Genomic DNA, 20956 nt, shown 5'->3' on the forward strand with positions numbered 1-20956 from the left:
CCAAGGATGGATTGGGAATGGCGTTGATTAAATTTTGGTCTTTTTTTGATTCCTTTCGGAATAAAAAAAAAATTACGGTAGCAGCTGTACGAACGTCTGAGTTCAGTTAGCAGCAGTAACTTTTTTGCCATTGATCAATTGATTCAACAAATCTGTGGAGTTGTTACTCCGAGATTGAGCCACGGGCTGACCTTGTGGAACCTGGCTAGCTTGCACAAACATTCCTGGAGGAGGAGTATTGACCACAGGTTTTGATTGCTGCTGGCTATGATGATGAGGATGCAACTCAGCATTCATATGCTGGGGAGTCATGTCAGATGGGCCCTGTCGAACGAAGCCTGTGAGCTGTGGTAGTTTCTGCTGTGGTTTTTTTGGTGGAGGTTGTATTTGTTGTTTCAAAAATTGCTGTTGCAATTGAGGGGACATGTCGTACACAGCTGGGAGTGTAGACATGGTATGTTCAACAGGCTTAATGGACAACATGTCGATTAGTTTCCTACCAAGAATTCCATCTGAAGTTTCAGAAACAGCAATATTTGAGAACGAAAACAAGGAAGGGTAGCTTGCATATGTTTCGTCATCAATCTGTCCAGACCGAAGTCTATAAGTCACAGGACGGTAATCTGACAAGAAGTTAGTTGTTTCATCGATGAACTTCACCGCGCTGCACAAGGGATCATATGGGTCCTCGTAGGTCTTGTCGTTATTCTTTTTGTTCTTACTGCCGGTTGCACCGCTTAAATGATTGCTGTGAGAAATCGATGCTGCTGTCACATTGTTGAGGGCAGGGTTGGGAGTGTTGATTGCTTCACCCAGGGTTGGGAATGCCGTAGAACTGGATGTTTTAGACAATGCGGACACTGGAGTAGACGATTGCGTAATGCCCCATGGATTTGCACCCGTGGGCAATGGCGCAGGTGTTAAAATTGGCGTGTGGGCAGCAGGAGTAGACGAGGAAGAACTGTCGTCCGTGTGCAGCTGAGTCTTTCCCTGTGCTGGAGAAGCCGCAGCAGATACATCATTACTATTGGTGGATATCGCTGCAGCAGATACTTGAACACTTTTGAATGGGGCAGGATGGTGAATATGGTGATGTTGCTGCTGCTGCTGTTGCTGGGATTGAGACTGCTGCAATGGCTGGTGTAAGGACTGTAGGTGCAAGTTCAATTGCTGCTGCTGCAAGTGTTGTTGTTGTTGTAAGTGGTGTTGCTGGTGTTGCTGCGGCGGCGGCGGCGGCAAAGTTTGAGGCTGCTGAGACTTATTAAGCTCTCGCTTGTTAAAAGAGTCCGCCTCTTCCCCCGGCTCATGTAAAAACATACAGTTTGGGTTAGGACACGACTGGCCACGCAAATATGATGAGCAGTACTTGGTTGTTCCATATGCAGCTTTCACCTGTCGACCATCCATAAAAGTACCATCCACTGACTGTATACACTTGGCAGCATCCTCCTTCCTGGAAAATGTCACATATATCCCATAACCAGTTTGATGATCGTTGTGACCAGTTTTTTTGTTGACCACAATTTTGTTAATCTTGCCATACTGCCCAAAGTACTTGTCCGATCGCAAGAGAGCCCCAACCTCCTCATACGACACAGGCGGATTCAACCCAATAACGTACACCAAATTCTTCTGGATCACCCGCATTCCAGCTAGGTGCTTCCTATTAGCATACTCGTTCTCCTTCCGTTCCTTCTCCCGCTGCTTCCTCTCCCGCTCCTTCCGCGCCTGCTTCGCCCGCTCCATCTTCAACTCTTCAGGAGACAACACAATATACTCCACAGACTCGTCATCATACTTTCGACGACATGCTGGACACCGCCCATTCAACTCAGGGTTTTGTCGGATATTATTGTAACAAAATTGACAGATTTGATACCCACATGGACACGGCTTGAAATTCTTGTCTGTAATATCTAACGCCTCCATACAAAGTGGACAGTAATCCTCTTCATCATCCGATAGAAATGATGTATCATAGTTAGACAACACTGCCTGGATATGTTGTAAGTTTTCATGCACGTGAGGATTCTCCATTGTCAAGCTCTATAATCTCTCAATAATCTTGTTTTTTTATAATAATATATGTATCAAAGAACCTATCTTGTTCGTGTGTATAATATACGGACCTCTCTCTCCTATGTTTCTTTAAAAACCCCACCGCTAAATAAAATTCCTCAAAATATTCCTTTTATACTTTTATGAGTTATTATGTCTCTCTAAATCAGCGCGCTTCTTTATTCTTCCTCTCTTAAAAGTATTGAACTCCTCGTAGCTTAGAAAATTCCCACGCACATATATCTGCGTGTATATATAACCTATTAAACTAAACGTAGCTGCGTGTAGGATATGTAGTGGTGAAGAATCCCGTGTCTCCTTTTCAACAACGTTCTACTAATTTTCTCTTTCCAAAGCTTTCGCCGCTTGGACGCGGCTTGCGGCCTATAGCGGCGCGGTTACCCGGATTTGATGATCTTGTGAAGCCTGACACCGGTAGCCCGCTGGGGGTTCATCGAGGGTCCAAAGGGGCCCATTGAGGCCTTTGAGGGCCTATCCAGGCCCTCAAAGGCCTCAATGGGCCTCCAATACCCCTCTGCCCCAGCTTTTACATAGCCAGCGCTTTTCTTTACATAGCGGGGTGCTTTGATTCTGTTTCGCAGTGGGAGAGTGGGAGAGTTAGAACTGAAACACAACATTCCCACCCAAAACACCTCTGACTGCCGTCCAACCCCTCTCAACAATCAGCTCCCTACTACAGTTCCCATCAAAAATTTCATCTTCCAATTCATAACTTCGTTATACAAACATTGGCACAGCATAAAGCCATACGCGGGCACGCACGCACACGGAACGCAAATACACACATACACACGTATACATAATATAGAACACACAAGGTGTTTCCCCTCAGGCACCTACGGGCTCCTGAGCCGGAACCATGGGCTCCGTCAAGTAGTCGACGTCCACAATGGCACTGTCGTTGTGGCATTCAACGGTCACGTGGATCATAAAGTCTTTGTTGTGATACTTCGTTGGTGCATGGTACTTCCACACGACGTGGGTGAAGGTCTCCTCTTTGGACTTGTCCTTGAACTTCAGTTCGGGGAGCCCCACGGACTCCTTGATGTCCTTCAACAGGTGTTTCTCGACGTGTTGGTGGAGATGACGCACGAACTTCTTGTTGTGGCTGTTGAGCGTCTCCTTGATACGGTCCGGGTCGTCATGCGACTCGTGCAGCACAAATGGGGGGTAGTATCGGACTTGGCAGTGCACGTGATCAAACTCTTCGTCCTCTGTCTCACCCTTGATGTACAGCTCGAAGGATTCCAGATCGTCGAACACCCTAATCTTCTCGCCCTCCTTGGTTTCAATTGTGTTAATCTTTTGCTTCTTTTTGTCCTTCTTGGTCATACTTGAGATTGGTAGCCCGTTGTGTCTCTCTCATCGTCTGCCAGGAGCAGCGCAGCAGCACACAACAGAACGATATTTATATGCCAATGAAACCTGCAATATATGAAGCTTTAAATCCTACAAATTTTACCCATTTTGGGGCCTTGGGAGGCTTTTTTGTTTCCCTGACGCCTGTGCTAGGGCGTCTTACTGAGTTAGCTTCCCCAATTAAACACTCTACTGCCACACACCCTGCCCCGCGCTGGCAGGTAACAATACAGTGCGCTGCTGGAGCACTGGAACACTACATCTGACGCCAGTGAACAAGGGGTTGCGCTGCTGCTCCTGCCGCCACTGCCGCTGCCTCGCAGCAGCGGCACGATAAAATGCTGCGCAAGTGCAGAACCTTCTTGCCCCCTATACAGTAGTCAGACCACTAGCAAAAGCAAGCTGCTGCTGCTACGAGATCTGCTTTACCAAGTGCCACAAGACTAGCAACATCAGACCATACCTGACGGGTGCACTCCGTCAACCACATGACGCACCCTCAGCCACGTGACCTCTTCCGCCCCAACCAAGCCACGTGACCTCTTCCGCCCCAACCAAGCCACGTGACCTCTTCCGCCCCAACCAAGCCACGCTCTGACCACCCCATGGTAGTTCTCGTGGCACTATGGCCGAGTGGTTAAGGCGACAGACTTGAAATCTGTTGGGCTCTGCCCGCGCTGGTTCAAATCCTGCTGGTGTCGTTATTTTTTCCGCAGCCCACAGCCCACCCAGCCACCACCTCGCCTCCCGCGCGCCACCTCCCGTGAAACCGCTGACATAACGCTGGCTATGTCCTTTGGTCCGCTCCATCGATACGAAAAAGCGACTAACCCGCCGAACCATTTTCTCAGAACAACCGGAGTCATTCCTGCAAGTCTCAAAACTTGTCGATCCCAAGTACCTAGTAGCAACTTTTGCAATTTCTAAAATGAGGATTACTCTCTTGTTTTAAAAAGGGTTTAATCCCATACGGGATCCCCTTTGATCCTCCATGACCCCCATCTCTATTAAGTCCGATGGGGCGTCGTAGTTTTACGCCTACTTATCTTATTTAGTGTGTTTATTGTATACTTGGACCGAGAGAGAAGGCGGTGGGTCTCTCTCTCTTTTAGCAAGAAGAGTGCGTAGGAGGTGCGATTTTCTGTAAGGAACTTGGTTGCGACTTTTGTTTTTCTGATATTGCACCATGGACAAATGAGTGTAGCGATGTTGTGACGCAGTGTGTGTGAATTGACTCATTATAGAGGTGTGTATATTGGATAGAGGACGGGATATTGCTTGTGTGCGATGGAGGGTGTATGGGAATAAAAATAATAAAAATAATAATAAGGCTGGGTTGTAGTTTGGTTGTGTTGTATATATAAAAGTGGAAAAAAGGCGGTTAGAAGGTCTGGGTCGGTTGATTGTGGATATTGGTTGTTGAGAAAAAATAGCCAGTTGGTTTACTGTCTTGTGTGGATTGGAGGCTTATTCAAGAGATTAGTATTAGTTATATACGGGAAAGGATTGCCAGTTATGAAGAATAGCGGGAATGATTTGGACGCGATTCAGCAGCAGGCAGCAGCTGAAGCGGTTGTGGTGAGGCAATGGTGGGCTGGGTCGAGGTGGCAGAAGACGAAGCGGATCTACAGTGCTGAGGATATTGTCAAGAGACGTGGTACTTTCCCTCCTGTGCAGTATCCATCGTCTGTGATGGCAGATAAGCTGTATAGGCTTTTGTCGGAGCATGCGAGGAAAGGGACTGTTGCGCAGACATTTGGGGCGATGGATCCTTTGCAGGTGACTCAGATGGCCAAGTATTTGGATACGGTTTATGTTTCTGGATGGCAGTGTAGTTCTACGGCGTCTACTTCCAATGAGCCAGGGCCAGATCTTGCAGATTACCCTATGGACACAGTGCCTAATAAGGTGGATCATTTGTTTAAGGCGCAGCTGTTTCATGACAGGAAGCAGCGGGAGGCCCGGTTGGCGTGCTCGAGCCAACGGGAGCTGGACGAGTTAGGGCCTGAGATTGATTACTTGAGGCCTATTATTGCTGATGGAGATGCAGGGCATGGTGGGCTGACGGCAGTTTACAAGCTGACCAAGATGTTTATTGAGCGCGGTGCAGCGGGGATTCATATGGAGGACCAGACGTCCAGTAACAAGAAGTGTGGTCACATGGCGGGCCGTTGTGTGATCCCGGTACAGGAGCATATCAATAGATTGATAACGGTGAGAATGTGTGCCGATGTTATGGGGTCGAACTTAGTTCTTGTTGCACGTACAGACTCGGAGGCCGCAACACTTATCAGTTCGACCATTGATGTCAGGGACCATTATTTTATCGTCGGAGCGACAAACCCCGAGGTCAGAGAGGGATTAGCAGAGGTTTTGAATGCCGCGCAAATGGCGGGCGTATATGCGGATCAGCTTGCACGGATTGAGAATGAATGGAACAGCCGGGCCAAGTTGAGATTGTTTCATGAGGCCTTCGCTGATAAGGTGAATGAGAACAGACATATAAAGGATAAACAGGGTGTGATCGCGAAATTCAACGCTAAGGTCAGCCCGTTTACTGGAGCGTCTTTAAGACAGATGCAGGCCTTGTCACGTGAATTGATTGGAGAAGAAATATTCTTCGATTGGGATCTACCTCGTGCTAACGAAGGTTTGTATCGTTACAAAGGTGGGACAGACTGTGCCATTATGAGGGCACGTGCTTTTGCTCCTCATGCGGATTTGGTCTGGATGGAAAGTAACTATCCGGATTACCAACAGGCCAAAGATTTTGCTGTAGGAGTTACAGAGAAATTCCCAGGCAAATGGCTCGCTTATAATCTATCTCCAAGTTTTAACTGGCCCAGAGCCATGTCTCCTAAGGAGCAAGAAACCTTTATACAGAGGTTGGGCAAGTTGGGATACGTCTGGCAGTTCATCACTTTGGCTGGATTGCACACTAGTGCTCTGGCCATCGATAACTTCTCTCGCGAATTTAGCAGACAAGGTATGAGAGCTTACGCACAGGGTATTCAACAGAGAGAAATGGACGAGGGTGTTGATGTCTTAAAGCATCAAAAGTGGGCTGGGGCTGAATACATTGATGGTATCCTAAAGCTCGCCCAGGGGGGTGTTTCAGCAACTGCTGCAATGGGCAAGGGTGTGACGGAAGAGCAATTCAACTCCGAATCTGCTGAAGCAAAGTTATAATCCATTCCTTCCTCCATTCACACTATTCTAATACCTCAGTCAACCATTTTATCCCCGGGTTTTTCTTTTTCCTTTACCCGCTTACAATAAAACAAGGCTTGGGAGCAGGGAGGATGGCCCACGACCTTCTCTGCTGGACAGTCAGTCCCCTATTCTGTTAAAAATACATTCCCTCCATTGTTCTCCAAATCATTCATCCTAGAAAAGACTGTTTACATCTTTCCTCATTCACCAAGGCCTAAACTGAAAGAAAAATCTTGGTGATTTCCGCCTAACGCTATTTACTAGGTAACAAAACAGTAGATATAATGTATTCTACGTATTTTTCAATAGATATCCTTAATTATGCCATGCATCTCAGTTTCAGTTGTTTTCCGTGTTCCTGACGGTAAAAAAATCCGTCTACACCGTTTTAAGAGAGGCTGCTGATCTCGTCGTATCATCTTGGCTACCCAAGAATAAAATATCGACTAATAGTATTGTTGGAATTATTTAAGTTTGAGTTGAAGCCACTCGGAAAAATTCCGTAAACCGTTTCTTTTCCGCATCAACTGCCGCGCGAGGGCGTTAGTGTGCTTTTCAACGGAATTGTAAGATTTAAGGTATTTCCCAAAATGGAAACGATTCCTATGAACTACCAAGTGCATGCACTCTGAGTCCTTGCATGCATTACACGTCATCTTTTGAAGCATTATTCTCGAGGCATTTTAGCATAATAGAAACATTGTGCCACATGACAAACGCTATTCTTAGAGTTATAGCTCTTTTGAGAACGTAGGACGCATGCCTGACAGTGGTTTGCGTTATACACTAGAAACGTTTGTACGATCGGAACTGGAAGATAGTCATATATGTGGCAACATCAGCAGGTATCAAAAAGAAACGCTAAACGTGAAATCATTCCCTTGAAAGGGCTCAATCATGGTTCAATTAGGACTGAAAAATGGATCCAGTTATTGTTAAAATATGATTCAAGGTGAGTTGGTAAGTTTTGATGCCATCGGAGTGGTTAGTAAGAACGAGTCGGGCGAAAATTTTTAACAGGACACGGCTAAATTATATATATATGGGAAAGAAAAGCGTAGCGAAGTAACTGCCTTCATTTGCCTCATTTGAGTTACAACCAAGCCATTGAATGCTGTTTGTTTGTCTGTTTTTTTTGCCAAGGAAATTCACACACTACATTATATATATACAGAGTGTTCGCCGTAAACAGGAACTGCGAGAAAGATAGAACTCAGTTACTAATTGCTGCAAGTTCTACTGACTACTATACCTGGCGACCTTGAGATTTTAACCTGTATCATTCTTTTCTTTTTTTGCCTACTTAGTTCAAACTCGTCATCATCTTAACACAGGCAGCTGCGTTATTATTTGATCAAAAACGTATAGAGGAGCGATAGAGCAACGAAGTTATAACTGGATACAACATAAAAAAACCAATCAGTTTAGCAGTTGCAACTTAGATCCGAGCAATTTCTTCAGGTCTAAACACACCCCTATAACCGTTATTCTTAAGGCTTCCGGGCAATTTACCTATCAAAGGGAGAAAAGAAACAACATTTAGGGAATACGTTTTGTTTCTATTCTGCAAACGTTAAAGATAAGGAGGACTGATGAACGGTATACATAAGCCTACCGGCAACGGTACGACACATAGGATTCGAGAACAGCTGAACTTTAAGGACAATAAAAAGTGGAAGCAGTTTTCGAGCAGACGGTTGGAGTTAATTGACAAATTCGGGCTGAGTGAGCGGAAGGCTAGTGAACAGGATGATAATATCCGACAGATTGCCACTATTCTGAGGACAGAGTTCGGCTACCCTGTCAGCAGTGCAGCTGAGTTTGAGAAATTGGTCACTGCTGCCGTCCAATCAGTGAGGAGGAATAGGAAGAGGTGCACAAAGACCCGGAGTGGAGGAGCAAGCAAAAGGCATGGTGGGAACATTTCTAGCGGTGGTTTATCTAGCGGTTCTGATATGGAAGACAATTTTTCGAGAATTTCCTCTCCAATCCTCACTAGTAATAACTCTGTGACTTCTACTGCGTCTAGTAGCTTCCAACCTATACAGTCAATGTCAACGCTTCCTGTTCTTCAGCCGAAACCCGTCAGAATTGCTGCAGCCAGATCCATGAAGTTGGAACAATATACCTCAACAAACGGAGGTAATATGACTGTGAAAACTATTCATAAACTCATAAACTATAACGAATTGCTCTCCAATGTGCTTTCTGATCTTGTACATAACCAAATTCCATTGAAAGATCAATCTACAAATGACAATAACTCGGAGCTTGCAGAGCTTGCTGTGTTCACTCAACAGAGCAATCTATTGTCACTTGCATTAGCCTCTTCTAAAGATACCAACAACAGCAACAGCTCCACATCTTCAGAACAAGATCAGCAAAATCAGCGACATGGTCCAGAGTTTTCTAACAATGAGACCATTCAATACTTCTTGAGAGAGAAGATCCTGGTTCATATTCAAAAATCCAAAACGTGTACGGAACTCTCAATGAACAGCCAACTGCCCGAACACTCTATGAATTTGTGCATGCTTGGTGACTCATGCATTAGGGCAGCTCTTTCATTTGTTATAGAGAGATTTTTTTCTAATCTGGATTCTTCTTCGGTAGAGTACATTTTCAGCAACTTAACTTCCCTCCAACAATTGGCAAGCATTAGTACGAAGCTTTTTGCCTCTTCTACTTCGACTAACATGAATATATTACCACTGGAGAGCAAACTAACATTATTACAATTGGTCATTGGTAGCATTGTTAAAGATTTTGGCTTCGACCCTTGTATTTACCCATTAGGCGAGATCTTTCACGATACCATCCTAAGACAATATCCGTTAGCTTGTAATGCATCTTCGTCATCAGAGAAGACCGCAATTTTAACCACTGTTTCGATGAAACCTCAGCTAGCAAACCAAGATATTAATCGTAAAGTGTTATTAAAATTCCAAGAAAAGGAGCAAAGGTTCACATTCCCATTGCTATCTAACGGTCCGCCAACGATTTCCGAAATTTTAGAGAATTCGCGCCATCTGTTCCAAATATCTTCTAATTCTGGGAGGTTAGCACTGTATCACAAAGGCCATATTATTAAAGATGATACGAAATTAGCTACTATATTGAACCAATTCACATCTGAAGAAACTGTTGTTGAGCTTCGTGAAGTATCCGACTTGCAGGAGAAATCAGGCAATTCGTTTATTGATGATTCAACTTACAATGGCCTTACAATTCTAAGTAACGTGTCCACCACTGCGGCAACCACTAATTCCCAGCAAAGCCCAACAACGAGAGCTACTTCTTCCCCTCTGGTCTCTAACTACACACACACTAATACTGCAAGTGTTGCAGCCTTGGACAGCATCATAAGTAGGATCTCTTCTCCCGTCGCTATGAAAACGCAATCCACAAATGGCGAGATCAACGCACCCCCAACTATACGGAATAGATCTCCACAACAAATTGGTATGCATTCAAAGAGTCCATTCGATAAGGGTCTTCCACAACCTGTTTTCCAGCCGTTACTATAACCGGCCATTTAACATGTAACGATAGCTTTTCCGTATAAACTACTTACGTAACGAAGAAATTTAAGGACTATCCCGCATATGAGGTATTATTATATTACTGTTTTAATCTAAAAGTCTGTAAAGTACGTAAACATTCGTTACTTATTACCGCCAGCCAGGTGAGGTGGGGAGTTATGCAAACCATTGTCAAAAATGTCCAATATATAAGAAAATAAATGCACAGCGATTGTGGTGAAGGTTCCCAAGAGAAGAAAAAAATACTTTCTATGTTAAAAACTTTTCGAAAAACCCCCATAGAGTTAATCAATCAGCCACTCAACTTGGGTAGCTTTTGCACCTGCAACTTATAGCCTAGCATGTACTCTTCGCCATCAATGGAATCGAAACATAAGTCACACAGCTCCTTGGAATGGAAACCAATAACGGCTTGAAAAAGCGTGGCACGCACTTTAAAACGCTTAGGTTCATCACCAACCATCTCTAACGTCTGCTGTTCAGAGAGTGGGCCCCCGATGATGCGATCAGGCTTGTCGCCTGGTAATAGAATGATCTCCACATGGGACTCCGAGTCCTCGTATACGCCGACGTAAAATTCCCGAGTATTGGATAGAGCAGTACCCTGGGTCTTGTGGTCTATCTCCAGAAGCTTTGGGCACTTGAGTTTAATGAAGTCTTTGAGAATAGTCCATTTAAGTTTGCCAAACTTTTCTGGATGTGGGGTCATGATGGTTAGGTCGGGGACGATTTCATTATTTTCATCCTGTAGTACGTGCGGTTGTGGAATAAGGGCTGTCATCTGCTGTGGGTGCTGCTGCTGCTCACTATTATGATACTTTTGTTGCTGATGCGGCTGTGACGGCGAGGCAGAAGCTTCACAGGAACCATCGGCGCTCTTACCGCTGAAAGGTTGCTGGTCGAATGACAGCGACGTATCGCCTGTCGTTTTGACTACCTCATCCCAATGCAAACACGGAGGAAAGTTGGAGAGCTGGAGTTGGTACATGTTCCGCTGAGACATTTGGCGTCTGAAAGTTGCCTCATTAAATATTTGTGTCAACCGACGATTCAGGTGTTGAGCATGCCCGTTTGGCACAAGCGTCGGAACACCAGGAGTGAATTGCGGGTGCAATGCCATACGAAGGCCGTGTGTTTGACGGTCCTGATGTCCATGTTCTTGTTGCGAATGCTGCTGCTGCTGCTGTGAATAATGCTGAGAATGATAGTGGTGATTATGATGACCGAAACGATGGTTGTTGGTGCTGGAGCCGTTGCTGGAGCCAGAAGGAGAAGACGAAACAGGACCTGCAGCTGCACCAACAGGGGCAACCGCACCCGCGAGTAACTGAGGACTATCCGGTGGAATGAAGTTAGGTAGAAGTAAAGCAACCATAGTATGATAGTCCCATTGAACGCCATTTAGCTGCACCAACAGGTGGGGCCAGTCGGTATCTTGACGTAACAACACTATACAACTTTGTAACGGGATAAACGGAGGTGCCATCGAAGGCATCAAGGGAAGCACCTTAACATTAAGAACCTGCTCGTATGGGATGAATTGTGAAAGAAAGCTCTTGATTTGTCTCCAATTCTTAGCCGGTGGTAGATTGTCAACGCGTATGCGAATTGGTTGAGCAGGAAGTGCATCCTGAGGTATTGGCGGAGGCGGATAAGCCATCATGATCCCGACTACTTTAACTAACTAGTCCTTCTTGTTCCTTGTTATTAACAGCCTACCTGACCTAGGCTTAGGCTTATTGGTATTAAGTTTTTCAAATATAAGCTAAAGAAAGCCCTTAAGGAGAGAATCCGATGCTAAATTGAGTAGAATATAAAAAATCAGGACACGAACAACCCAGAATTGTATATTATAATAGTAGTCACCGTGGGAGTTTTTCACAAATTGTTCAATGGTTTTTCTTGGGTTGAAACGATTATCTTACAAGAAATCCTCTGTGTGCCAATATGTTCCTTGTTTCTTTATCTGTCAGCCTCCACTTTCTTTTTGGATTTTACTTGCCAAATTTTTTTATTATTTTAATTTCGATGCTACACTGCTACTTAGACTACTGCTGTGTGCTACAGGCCTTATGTTAGTTACCTCATACGTCTGCGATTCCTTGCTAGTAACTTGCTATCACTTGACTCTCTCTCTCTGTGTCTGTCTCCCTCTTTGGTTAGCTTTTGTAAGGTTTGCTTTAGCACGATCTATTGCTACGGGCAATGTACGGAGTGTGGACCACGACAATACATACACAGGATGCAGCAAGGGTGGTTTGATTTGAGGAATCAAAGACAGATGGGGCAGGCAGAGAGAAGCGGGGGTCGAGGGGTGGACGGGTGCGTTAGACAGATTTACATGAGGTGGCGGGGGGGACAGGGTTTTTGGTATATAGTTAAGAGAATAGTTTGTTTCAGAGGCGGGGGAGGTCAGCAAGGCAGGAGAGAGGCAGGGCATGGTTTTCCTTATATCATCACCTGCGGTGATGATGATGGTTCTTGAACTTCTTGCCGTGGTGTTGGGGCCGCCGTCTTGGGTTGAAGCTGGTGGTGGTGACAGCAGCGGCTGCAGGCGGGCCCTTGCTGAATCCCAGTTCTTGTGCCAGCTGAGTGGAAAGATCGAGCCCGAACTTCTCGAGACGGGCCAGCTGTTTCTGTAGACTTACGATAACAGCCTCGTCCCCACCGAATTTTTTGGCTCTATGGAGTTTCTTCGACAGATGTACCACGGCCTTTTGCTTCATTTCATCTGGTGAAAGCTCTTGTTTCTTTGGTCTTCCTCCGTCCACAGTTGCTGAGGGGCACGCAGCATCAGCAGCAGCAACAGGGCCCCTGGCTGTTGCATCGGAGGAGGCAGCAAGCGAGGACTGCACCTGTTGCTGCGCTTGCGCAGCATCAAGATCTGTAGGTGCATCACCCTCCTTATCTGCACTGCCTGCAGCAGCAGCAGCAGGAGGCCCTGCTGCTGCTGCTGCTGCGGACATATCACCTCCAGCTGCTGCTGCTTTGTTCGCAGGGACTGACCCCCCATCAGTTGCCGAAGCGCGAGCATCGGCAGTTTCCGCGTCCGCCTGCTGCAGCCGCTCCACCAGATTCGCCTTCAGCCCCTGAGTAGGAAGATCCCTTGCTTTAAGCTGGTCCTTCAATTGGGCCACAGTCATTCCAGAGTAGTCTGTCATTAGGTACTGGCTTGTAGGTCTGTATCGATACGCTGTGGGGCGTCTTGTGATGTGTGTACTTGGCTGGCCCGTTGCGCTTTGTTTCTGCAGCGAACAACCACCGGCCGAGCCCGCGGTTTGGTTCGTTGTTATTTTCGTGGACCTGGTCACGTGGCAAACACGTGACCGAAACGTGGCACGTCACGTGGCGCTGCACCACGTGACATTTGTCCTCGCGGCCGCGCCTCTGTCCCCGTGTCCCAGCCCCGTGTCTCACCTTCTGACCCATACGTAGCTTGTCCCACAAACCTCGTGCCAAGAAACCGAAAGGAACGTCATCATAAAGTGGAAGCTCGAGGAAGTGCAAATAACCTAATAGACGGTTGTACCCACAGAGAAACCCAAAGCACCGGAAGATCCGGGAGGAATCCAATGGTTGGGCTACCCCCGTTCCATCAGACTAGTTAGTAGTAGTCTACGGGAGCAAGTCTTGTTTTTGTGTAATAGATTTAGGACCATTGTAGGGATTGTACTGCGGCGGCAGGGTTATCTTTTCTGTTGCCTATATGGAAGCGAAGATTGTGAAGCCATCGACGACCAGGCGACCAGAAACAACGACATACAGCCAAAAGTATGACGATTTGTAGAATGACAGCGGTATGTAGATGTGGAGAGATATGAAGGAGAAGAGTTACGTGTATGTAGAGCTTGGTTAGGGGTGCTATAGTTTGTGTACGTCAAGAAACGTGCGCAGTGCAGCAGCAGGAGTGGGAGTAGTGGCGGTACTTTGTCCCTGTTTAGGCCCAAACAAGAAGCTTTAGCGTTGACGTGTGATATCATTTTGGGTTAGCAGGAGTCCTCCTCATATTGGAAGAAGAAAAGAGTTAGAGGACGCTCACTAACTGCGATGACACAAGTTGGCGATGATGAGATAATGAGCGAAAAAGGAAAATCGACAATAGTAAATGTCAGGGATTTCTAAAAAAAAGTGCATACATATTCTATATATATACGATGAAGAGAAGGTATAAATTGCAGGAATCGAGCATAGTTAGTATTGTAGTTCCAGTGCAGTCAAGGGTTAATAATATATCATTAGGGATATATTAATTAAAATTAGTGTGTTCGATTTAGGGTTTAATTTTGGTGATTTTGTCGTCATTTCTTATATTTTAAGGAAAAACGATTAGACGGACAGGCAGACGGACGGACAAGACACAGACAGGCAAACTAGAAAAAGCGTTAGAGACCGAAAGGATTTATAACTGTTATCAGACACATTATCTTTGAAGGAATTAATTATTGGGACTTTTTATTGTTTGTTTTATTTATTAATTCACACATACACGCAAGTATTTAAGTGTATTAATATTTGAAATATTTCGGGAAAAGAGGTATTATATTATCAGTATAATTAAAAAAGGGTCATATAATAATTTGAACCAGTGGTAAGTTTTCATTTTATTAGAGATTACAAAGTCGACGCAAGGAGATTTTTGTTAAGCAAAGAAATCGTTAAGATCAAATATATTACAGAGGAAATTCAAGATGACGAATATGGATCAGAAGAAACAGGCCATCAGACTAAGGGTTCACGGAGCTCTTTTCGATGTTGATGGCACCATTATTATTTCTCAGCCGGCTATTGCGGCGTTTTGGAGGGCATTTGGTAAGGGTAAGCCATACTTTGACGCGGAGCATGTGATCAATGTGACACATGGGTGGAGGACATACGATGCGATTTGCAAGTTTGCGCCAGACTACGCGAGTGAGGAATATGTGTCAAAGCTGGAAGGTGAGATTCCAGAGAAATATGGGCATCATTCGGTTGAGGTTCCAGGGGCTGTTAAGTTGTGTGCAGAGTTGAATCTGTTACCCAAGGAGAAGTGGGCTGTGGGAACGTCGGGGACGTTTGCCATGGCGCACAAGTGGTTTAAGGTATTAGGAATTAAGAGACCATCTACGTTTATCACGGCGAACGATGTGAAACAAGGCAAGCCTCATCCGGAGCCATATTTGAAGGGTCGGGAGCTGTTGGGATATCCTGTTAATGAGGAGAGTCCAGCTCTTTCCAAGGTGGTTGTGTTTGAGGATGCTCCAGCTGGTATTGCAGCTGCGAAGGCTGCAGGGTGTAAGGTTATTGGTATTGCGACTACGTTTGACGTTGAATACTTGAAAGAGAAGGGTTGTGATATTATTGTCAAGAATCATGAGGGTTTGAAAGTTGGAGGTTATATTTCTGAGACGGATGAGGTTGAATTTATATTTGAGGACTACCTGTATGCCAAGGATGACTTGCTAGAGTGGTGAAGTGCTTTCACTGATACCTCCTGCTGGCTGGCTAGAAGAGTAAGAAAAAACTAAGAATTTTGTATAGAAACGGTTGTCTTATGTTAGTTTTAGACAAGCGCCTATGTATTTCCTGATAGATTGATTATATATGTACTGCTTTCTAATATTATTCGTCTGTATTCACGTTCACTCTTCTACGGTGTGTGTTTTGTGACTGATGAAGATGGGCGATGAGGCGGGACGGGGGAACAGGCCAGGACATGGACTAGCTCTGAACGCTCGAGATCGCTCGAGATCGCTCGAGAGCGCTCGAGAATTATATAGCCTACAGAAAAGCCCTGGTTCCAGCCGTTCTTCCGGTATTATTTTACGTACAAGTTATATTATGTACTAGTGTTGTGGGTGATGTTGCAAAGAGTGGTGGTTACAGGTCTAGGGTGTTATACGCCTCTGGGAGCTACGCTAAATGAATCGTGGACCGCTCTGTTAAATGGACGGTCTGGTGTTATAAGTATTCAGAGTCTGAAAGAATATGAGGATAGATATAAACCGTTCTCTAGAATCATTCCTCCGACAGCTACTGTTGGTAAAGTCGATTTTAATCCACATGACCATTCGATTTTGACTTCGCAGGAGATTCGCAGGACTTCTTTAGCTTCTCAAGTCGCTGTGGTTGCAACACACGAGGCATTGAGCAGCGCGAACCTTATCGATGGGTCTGGAGAATCTCTGATAGGCAGCCATCTGCAACCAGAGAGAGCTGGGTGTATTATTGGGTCTGGACTCCCGTCGATGCATGATATTTTTGGTGCGACAAACTCCCTCTTGTCCCTACCAAGGACAACTGTTTCGCCGTATTTCTTACCGAAGTCATTGAATAATATGGCATGCGGCAACGTAGCAATTAAGTATAAACTCCGTGGTGTTAGCCATTGTCCCTCTACCGCATGTGCTACAGGAAATAATGCTATCGGCGATGCGTACAACTTCATACGTCTTGGGTATGCAGATATGATCGTGGCTGGAGCAAGTGAGATGAGTGTTCATCCTCTGCCATTGGCCGGATTCATTAAGGCCAAGAGTATTACACCTACAGGTATTTCAAGGCCATTTGATTCCCTTAGAGATGGGTTTGTGCTGGGAGAGGGGTGTGGGATGGCTGTGCTGGAGTCATTGTCCCATGCACTAAAAAGAAAGGCAAATATTATTGCAGAGGTAGTTGGCTACGGGTTAAGTACAGATGCTTATCACATAACATCTCCGTTACAGAATGGGGATGGAGCTAGACGAGCAATGGAGATGGCTATACGGCAAGGTATGCGTTGGGAGGACAGAAATCAAATAGGTTACGTCAACGCCCATGCTACTAGCACAGTCCTGGGCGACAGAGCTGAAGCCCAGGCTATCAAAAATATCTTCCAAGATGGAAATGCAGAGGTTTGCATAGGAAGTAATAAGGGGCATATGGGACACTTGCTTGGCGCTGCAGGTGCTGTAGAAGCTGTATTCTCTCTACGATCTTTGAAAGACGGGATCGTACCAAACACCTTAAATTTGAATATACCTGGAGGTGCAGACGGTGATAAAGAGACGTATTTTACAGGGCTGCAGTTTGTAATGGGAAAGCCTAAACGCATCTCTTTGAGATACGTCTTAAATAATAGCTTTGGATTCGGAGGTATTAACTCCTCGCTGCTGTTCAAGAAGTTTGAGTGATAGGTAGCGGGAAAGACACAGGTGAACTCTTATTTTAGGAACTATCGTTAACTTTATAAATTGTAGCACTAACCTTTCTACAGAATAAAGGGTATTAGTGCATACGGGGCTATAGGTAAACTCTTGAATTTGGACATGTAGTAGCGCCTAGTCTCAATAGAACTAACCCCTAGGTTTATTAGAACCCAGATACTGGCCAACGTGAGCGACCAACGTGTGGTTCTCCCTACTAGTGCTAATGATATGTAGATAATAACTTCATCAAAATAATGTGCACACGCAACCCATTTAAATAGCCTGCGACTTGGGGGAGAGTATTTTACAAGTTGAGCTAAATGAATATGATTCAGAAGTTGGTCACAGGAGGCAATAATGAACAGTACCAATCCGATACCAGGTAACATTTTGTTAATATGATCAGATGCCATAGACGTAGCAGCGTCTTCGGATAACTGTAGGTACACAGTTAGATTTAATGCAGAGTAAAACCATATACCAACGAAATAGTGTGCATAATGCATTCGAGAGCTTGCTCCCCATACTGTTACTTTCACCGATTCTAACAATCTTCTGAGGGAATGCAGGCATATACACCATGTAATTAGATACCTGTAAAACATGCAGACATTGATAATTGAAAGTAGAAATGAGAGCGTATAGAAATGAGTGAAATAGGATCGAGGAACAGTCAGTGACGCATACCAGGAAAAATGTCCTCCGACTCTTGGGAGTGTTAGGGTCTTCCCATATTGGAGCATTAAAGGTAACTTATACTTTGCAAGTAGTACTGAAAAGAATCCCACACCATAGGTAACATAGATCAAGTACCATACAAGATCTTCGCTTACATATTCATAGAGCATCTTCTGTAACATCCTATGGCTGCTCTTGCTGTTTGCGGCAAGATATGTTGTTTACATCACATGACATATGAGTGGTAATCCTCGAACAGGGAAGACCGTTGCCATTTTCCAAATAAATTTGTTGGATAATCTTTTTCTGTCACAATGATGATCTTAAAAGATTTCGAAAGTGACAGTGGTAATATTATAAAAATATGAGTAAATTAGTTATACGTAAAAACACATTATAGCAGGGATTTCTAGTATCCAGAGCCAGATAAATCCCGAAAGCTGTCTTGATAGAGATAAATATTATGAAACGGTTCTCTGAGCAATTTAGGTCCATGTTTCAACGACCAGTGTATTTGATTTCCAAGGGTCTTAAGATAATATAGACGATGAATGTGAATATGGCGGCTACTTCGAAACCAATGTCACCAAAGAGGTCAAACAAAGCTCTCGAAATTTGTCCTTGCCAGTATTCACTTGACATACCAAGCGCAACCCCAATAGCTCCGACAAATAGAGCAACAAAACTAGCGTAACCAATGGGTAATTTATCCCAACGGTTCCAGTCTTTGGCATTATAAGCTTGGAAACTTCTTCTGAAAACAAAGTGCTCAGTAAGAGAAATGGCAATGTAAATAGCCAAGTAATATGCAATAGCATCCATGAAAATAGTCATAAAAGACTCAAATTTATAGTATGCAGGAATGGCAATTGCCAATGTCAGTAGGTTTCCCAACAAAGTCCATGCAACTCTTGGAATACGAGCTAAAGGAGCCCACAAAGCTTGAGTACTCAAAGCAATGGAGTACATGTTTGGGATATTATTAGCTACCGTCGACATTGCTAGTACCACGCAGCAGAATTCACCAAACCTACTCAAAGAGTTCTCAACCAAAATAGCATAGCAAAGCCCCCCAATGGAGTAGTCATTATAATACCTATTCCAAACTGGATCGCTACGTATGCACATTGCTGCTGCAGCACCCAAGATACAAGTAAAGCACAATGGGAAGGACAAACCAGCGACTAATGAGAAAAATATCTTGTATCTATTGGTATTACTTGGCATGTAAACCGTATAATCTGCAGCATACGTAGCCCACCCAGAGGCAGATCCAAATATCACACCACCAAAGGAAAGGAACGCACCTGCGTCAACACTCTTATGGTCCCAGTCACCAGCTGTAAAATTACCAGATATCTTCAAACGTGCAATGATTATTAAAAACACAACGAAGTTGGGTACCCACGACCATTTCTCGTAAGCATGGATAACCTTGTAACCAAAGAATGTCACTATAACAGTCAAAATGGTAATGATAAAACACGCTACCCAAGGCGGGCACCTAGCACCGTCAGGGTTGACCATATGCAATAAACTGGCTGCTGCAATGGTATTGACCGCACCCCAGCCAATACACGCTACAACATTGATCAAACAGAATATTCTAGCGGTTACATTACCCATCAGGAACCGAGACAGCACCATTTGTCTCAAACCAAACTCCACACCAAAAATAGAGAAATATGCAACTGGGAATAATCCTATAAAAGTAAACAAAACTGTAGCTATTACTGACATCCAAAAGTTCAAACCAAATACCGCAGGCCCCAAAGCGCCCAATGCAAACGCAGCAATAACCATATTAGCAGAAAACCACATGGATGCAGCATTTAAAATAGATGTGTCAGTCTTCTCTTCATCTGTCACTCTTTCAATACCTTTGGTCTCAGCACTTAACTTGGCAGCTAATTTATTAAGAATCGGAAGAACCGTGTATTCAGTCTCCTTTACAGCACCTTCAGTTTTATCAACCTCAAATATACCATCCTTCCCATCCTTTCCTTCACCTGATTTCTTCTGTTTCTCTATATCCTCTACTGTATATTCAATTTTATCTACTGACATTATCCAACTAACCGACGCACAAAAGAACCTGTAACAGTCTTATATAGGACGTAGCTGAACGGTCGAGTACTGCGAAGTAACAGCTGGCACCTGTTCGAATCTTTACAATTATACCCCTACATACTTGCATATACATATATATATACTCACATATGTTCGACACTGCTGCACTATCGCTACCTACAAGAAGGGGTCATAAAACAAACCGCACCATTAAGAAGCAACTGTTCATCGATTACAACAGGAGCCAAAATTACTAAAATTACGCTTTTCCTCCGACGCCATCTGCGTCTCTGGATAAACTATTTGATAAGAACTTTTCAATCCTCGAGGCCAATCAAGTGAAAAATTTTATAGAAATTTATAAAACTGGGTTGCCTGCGCGAGCTTCTGTCTTAGTGACTCCTGCATCTAAATCCTTACAATTGCAGGCTCGATGCAGGCTCACTGCAAGGGATAGATATTATGCAGGGTTGACTTGTGCCATAACAGGGACGTTATTCGCACAAACCGTTAGATTAGCTTACGATTTAAAAAATGACAGGGCAGGTTTGAAGTCGGATTTACAACGTTGCCTGAGATCTTAGAGGAATGTTTGGATCACATCACATCCCCTTGCACTTTTTTAGGCGATGGATTTTGCATAGATCCTATCTATACTATATACTATGGACGGTACGGTACGGCAACCGTATGATTTTGAGTAGCTATGTGAAGTCTGTAGAAGCGAAAACCTTATATTACACAATTCTTATGGCATAGTTGTATAAGAAATACGCAAACAGAAGGAGAGACGAATTGAGCTTCCAACTTTAGGAAGAGGAGCAGGATGTGTAGAACGGCTTTTTTATTTTA

The 20956-nt window shown here is 44.5% G+C and overlaps 10 protein-coding genes and 1 non-coding gene across 11 annotated transcripts; 5 read left to right on the forward strand and 6 right to left on the reverse strand.

Moving 5' to 3' along the window:
* Positions 1–102: 102 nt before the first annotated feature.
* MOT2 (CCR4-NOT core ubiquitin-protein ligase subunit MOT2) lies at positions 103–2037 on the reverse strand (the record flags this gene model as incomplete). The annotated part of the gene is made up of 1 exon (XM_003646157.1): positions 103–2037. One exon carries the CDS (start codon positions 2035–2037, stop codon positions 103–105), a length of 1935 nt encoding a protein of 644 aa, XP_003646205.1.
* Positions 2038–2907: 870 nt separating this feature from the next.
* Ecym_4326 (uncharacterized protein) lies at positions 2908–3411 on the reverse strand (the record flags this gene model as incomplete). The annotated part of the gene is made up of 1 exon (XM_003646158.1): positions 2908–3411. The coding sequence occupies one exon, from the start codon at positions 3409–3411 to the stop codon at positions 2908–2910; it is 504 nt and encodes a 167-aa protein (XP_003646206.1).
* Positions 3412–4057: 646 nt separating this feature from the next.
* Positions 4058–4139, forward strand: Ecym_4327. Its single transcript has one exon. It is a non-coding gene; the product is annotated as a tRNA-Ser (tRNA).
* An 814-nt stretch (positions 4140–4953) lies between these two features.
* ICL1 (isocitrate lyase 1) lies at positions 4954–6627 on the forward strand (the record flags this gene model as incomplete). Its single annotated transcript, XM_003646159.1, has 1 exon — positions 4954–6627. One exon carries the CDS (start codon positions 4954–4956, stop codon positions 6625–6627), a length of 1674 nt encoding a protein of 557 aa, XP_003646207.1.
* Positions 6628–8243: 1616 nt separating this feature from the next.
* On the forward strand, positions 8244–10178 carry Ecym_4329 (uncharacterized protein; the record flags this gene model as incomplete). Its single annotated transcript, XM_003646160.1, has 1 exon — positions 8244–10178. One exon carries the CDS (start codon positions 8244–8246, stop codon positions 10176–10178), a length of 1935 nt encoding a protein of 644 aa, XP_003646208.1.
* Positions 10179–10485: 307 nt separating this feature from the next.
* Positions 10486–11853, reverse strand: Ecym_4330 (uncharacterized protein; the record flags this gene model as incomplete). The annotated part of the gene is made up of 1 exon (XM_003646161.1): positions 10486–11853. The coding sequence occupies one exon, from the start codon at positions 11851–11853 to the stop codon at positions 10486–10488; it is 1368 nt and encodes a 455-aa protein (XP_003646209.1).
* Positions 11854–12649: 796 nt separating this feature from the next.
* THO1 (Tho1p) lies at positions 12650–13354 on the reverse strand (the record flags this gene model as incomplete). Its single annotated transcript, XM_003646162.1, has 1 exon — positions 12650–13354. The coding sequence occupies one exon, from the start codon at positions 13352–13354 to the stop codon at positions 12650–12652; it is 705 nt and encodes a 234-aa protein (XP_003646210.1).
* Positions 13355–14881: 1527 nt separating this feature from the next.
* On the forward strand, positions 14882–15643 carry Ecym_4332 (HAD family hydrolase; the record flags this gene model as incomplete). The annotated part of the gene is made up of 1 exon (XM_003646163.1): positions 14882–15643. The coding sequence occupies one exon, from the start codon at positions 14882–14884 to the stop codon at positions 15641–15643; it is 762 nt and encodes a 253-aa protein (XP_003646211.1).
* Positions 15644–16030: 387 nt separating this feature from the next.
* On the forward strand, positions 16031–17341 carry CEM1 (fatty acid synthase CEM1; the record flags this gene model as incomplete). Its single annotated transcript, XM_003646164.1, has 1 exon — positions 16031–17341. One exon carries the CDS (start codon positions 16031–16033, stop codon positions 17339–17341), a length of 1311 nt encoding a protein of 436 aa, XP_003646212.1.
* Positions 17342–17418: 77 nt separating this feature from the next.
* DFG10 (putative polyprenol reductase) lies at positions 17419–18216 on the reverse strand (the record flags this gene model as incomplete). Its single annotated transcript, XM_003646165.1, has 1 exon — positions 17419–18216. One exon carries the CDS (start codon positions 18214–18216, stop codon positions 17419–17421), a length of 798 nt encoding a protein of 265 aa, XP_003646213.1.
* Positions 18217–18532: 316 nt separating this feature from the next.
* Positions 18533–20101, reverse strand: Ecym_4335 (cytosine permease; the record flags this gene model as incomplete). Its single annotated transcript, XM_003646166.1, has 1 exon — positions 18533–20101. The coding sequence occupies one exon, from the start codon at positions 20099–20101 to the stop codon at positions 18533–18535; it is 1569 nt and encodes a 522-aa protein (XP_003646214.1).
* Between the last annotated feature and the right edge of the window lie 855 nt (positions 20102–20956).

This window comes from Eremothecium cymbalariae, chromosome 4, assembly GCF_000235365.1.
Source record: "Eremothecium cymbalariae DBVPG#7215 chromosome 4, complete sequence".
Lineage (NCBI taxonomy): Eukaryota > Fungi > Ascomycota > Saccharomycetes > Saccharomycetales > Saccharomycetaceae > Eremothecium > Eremothecium cymbalariae.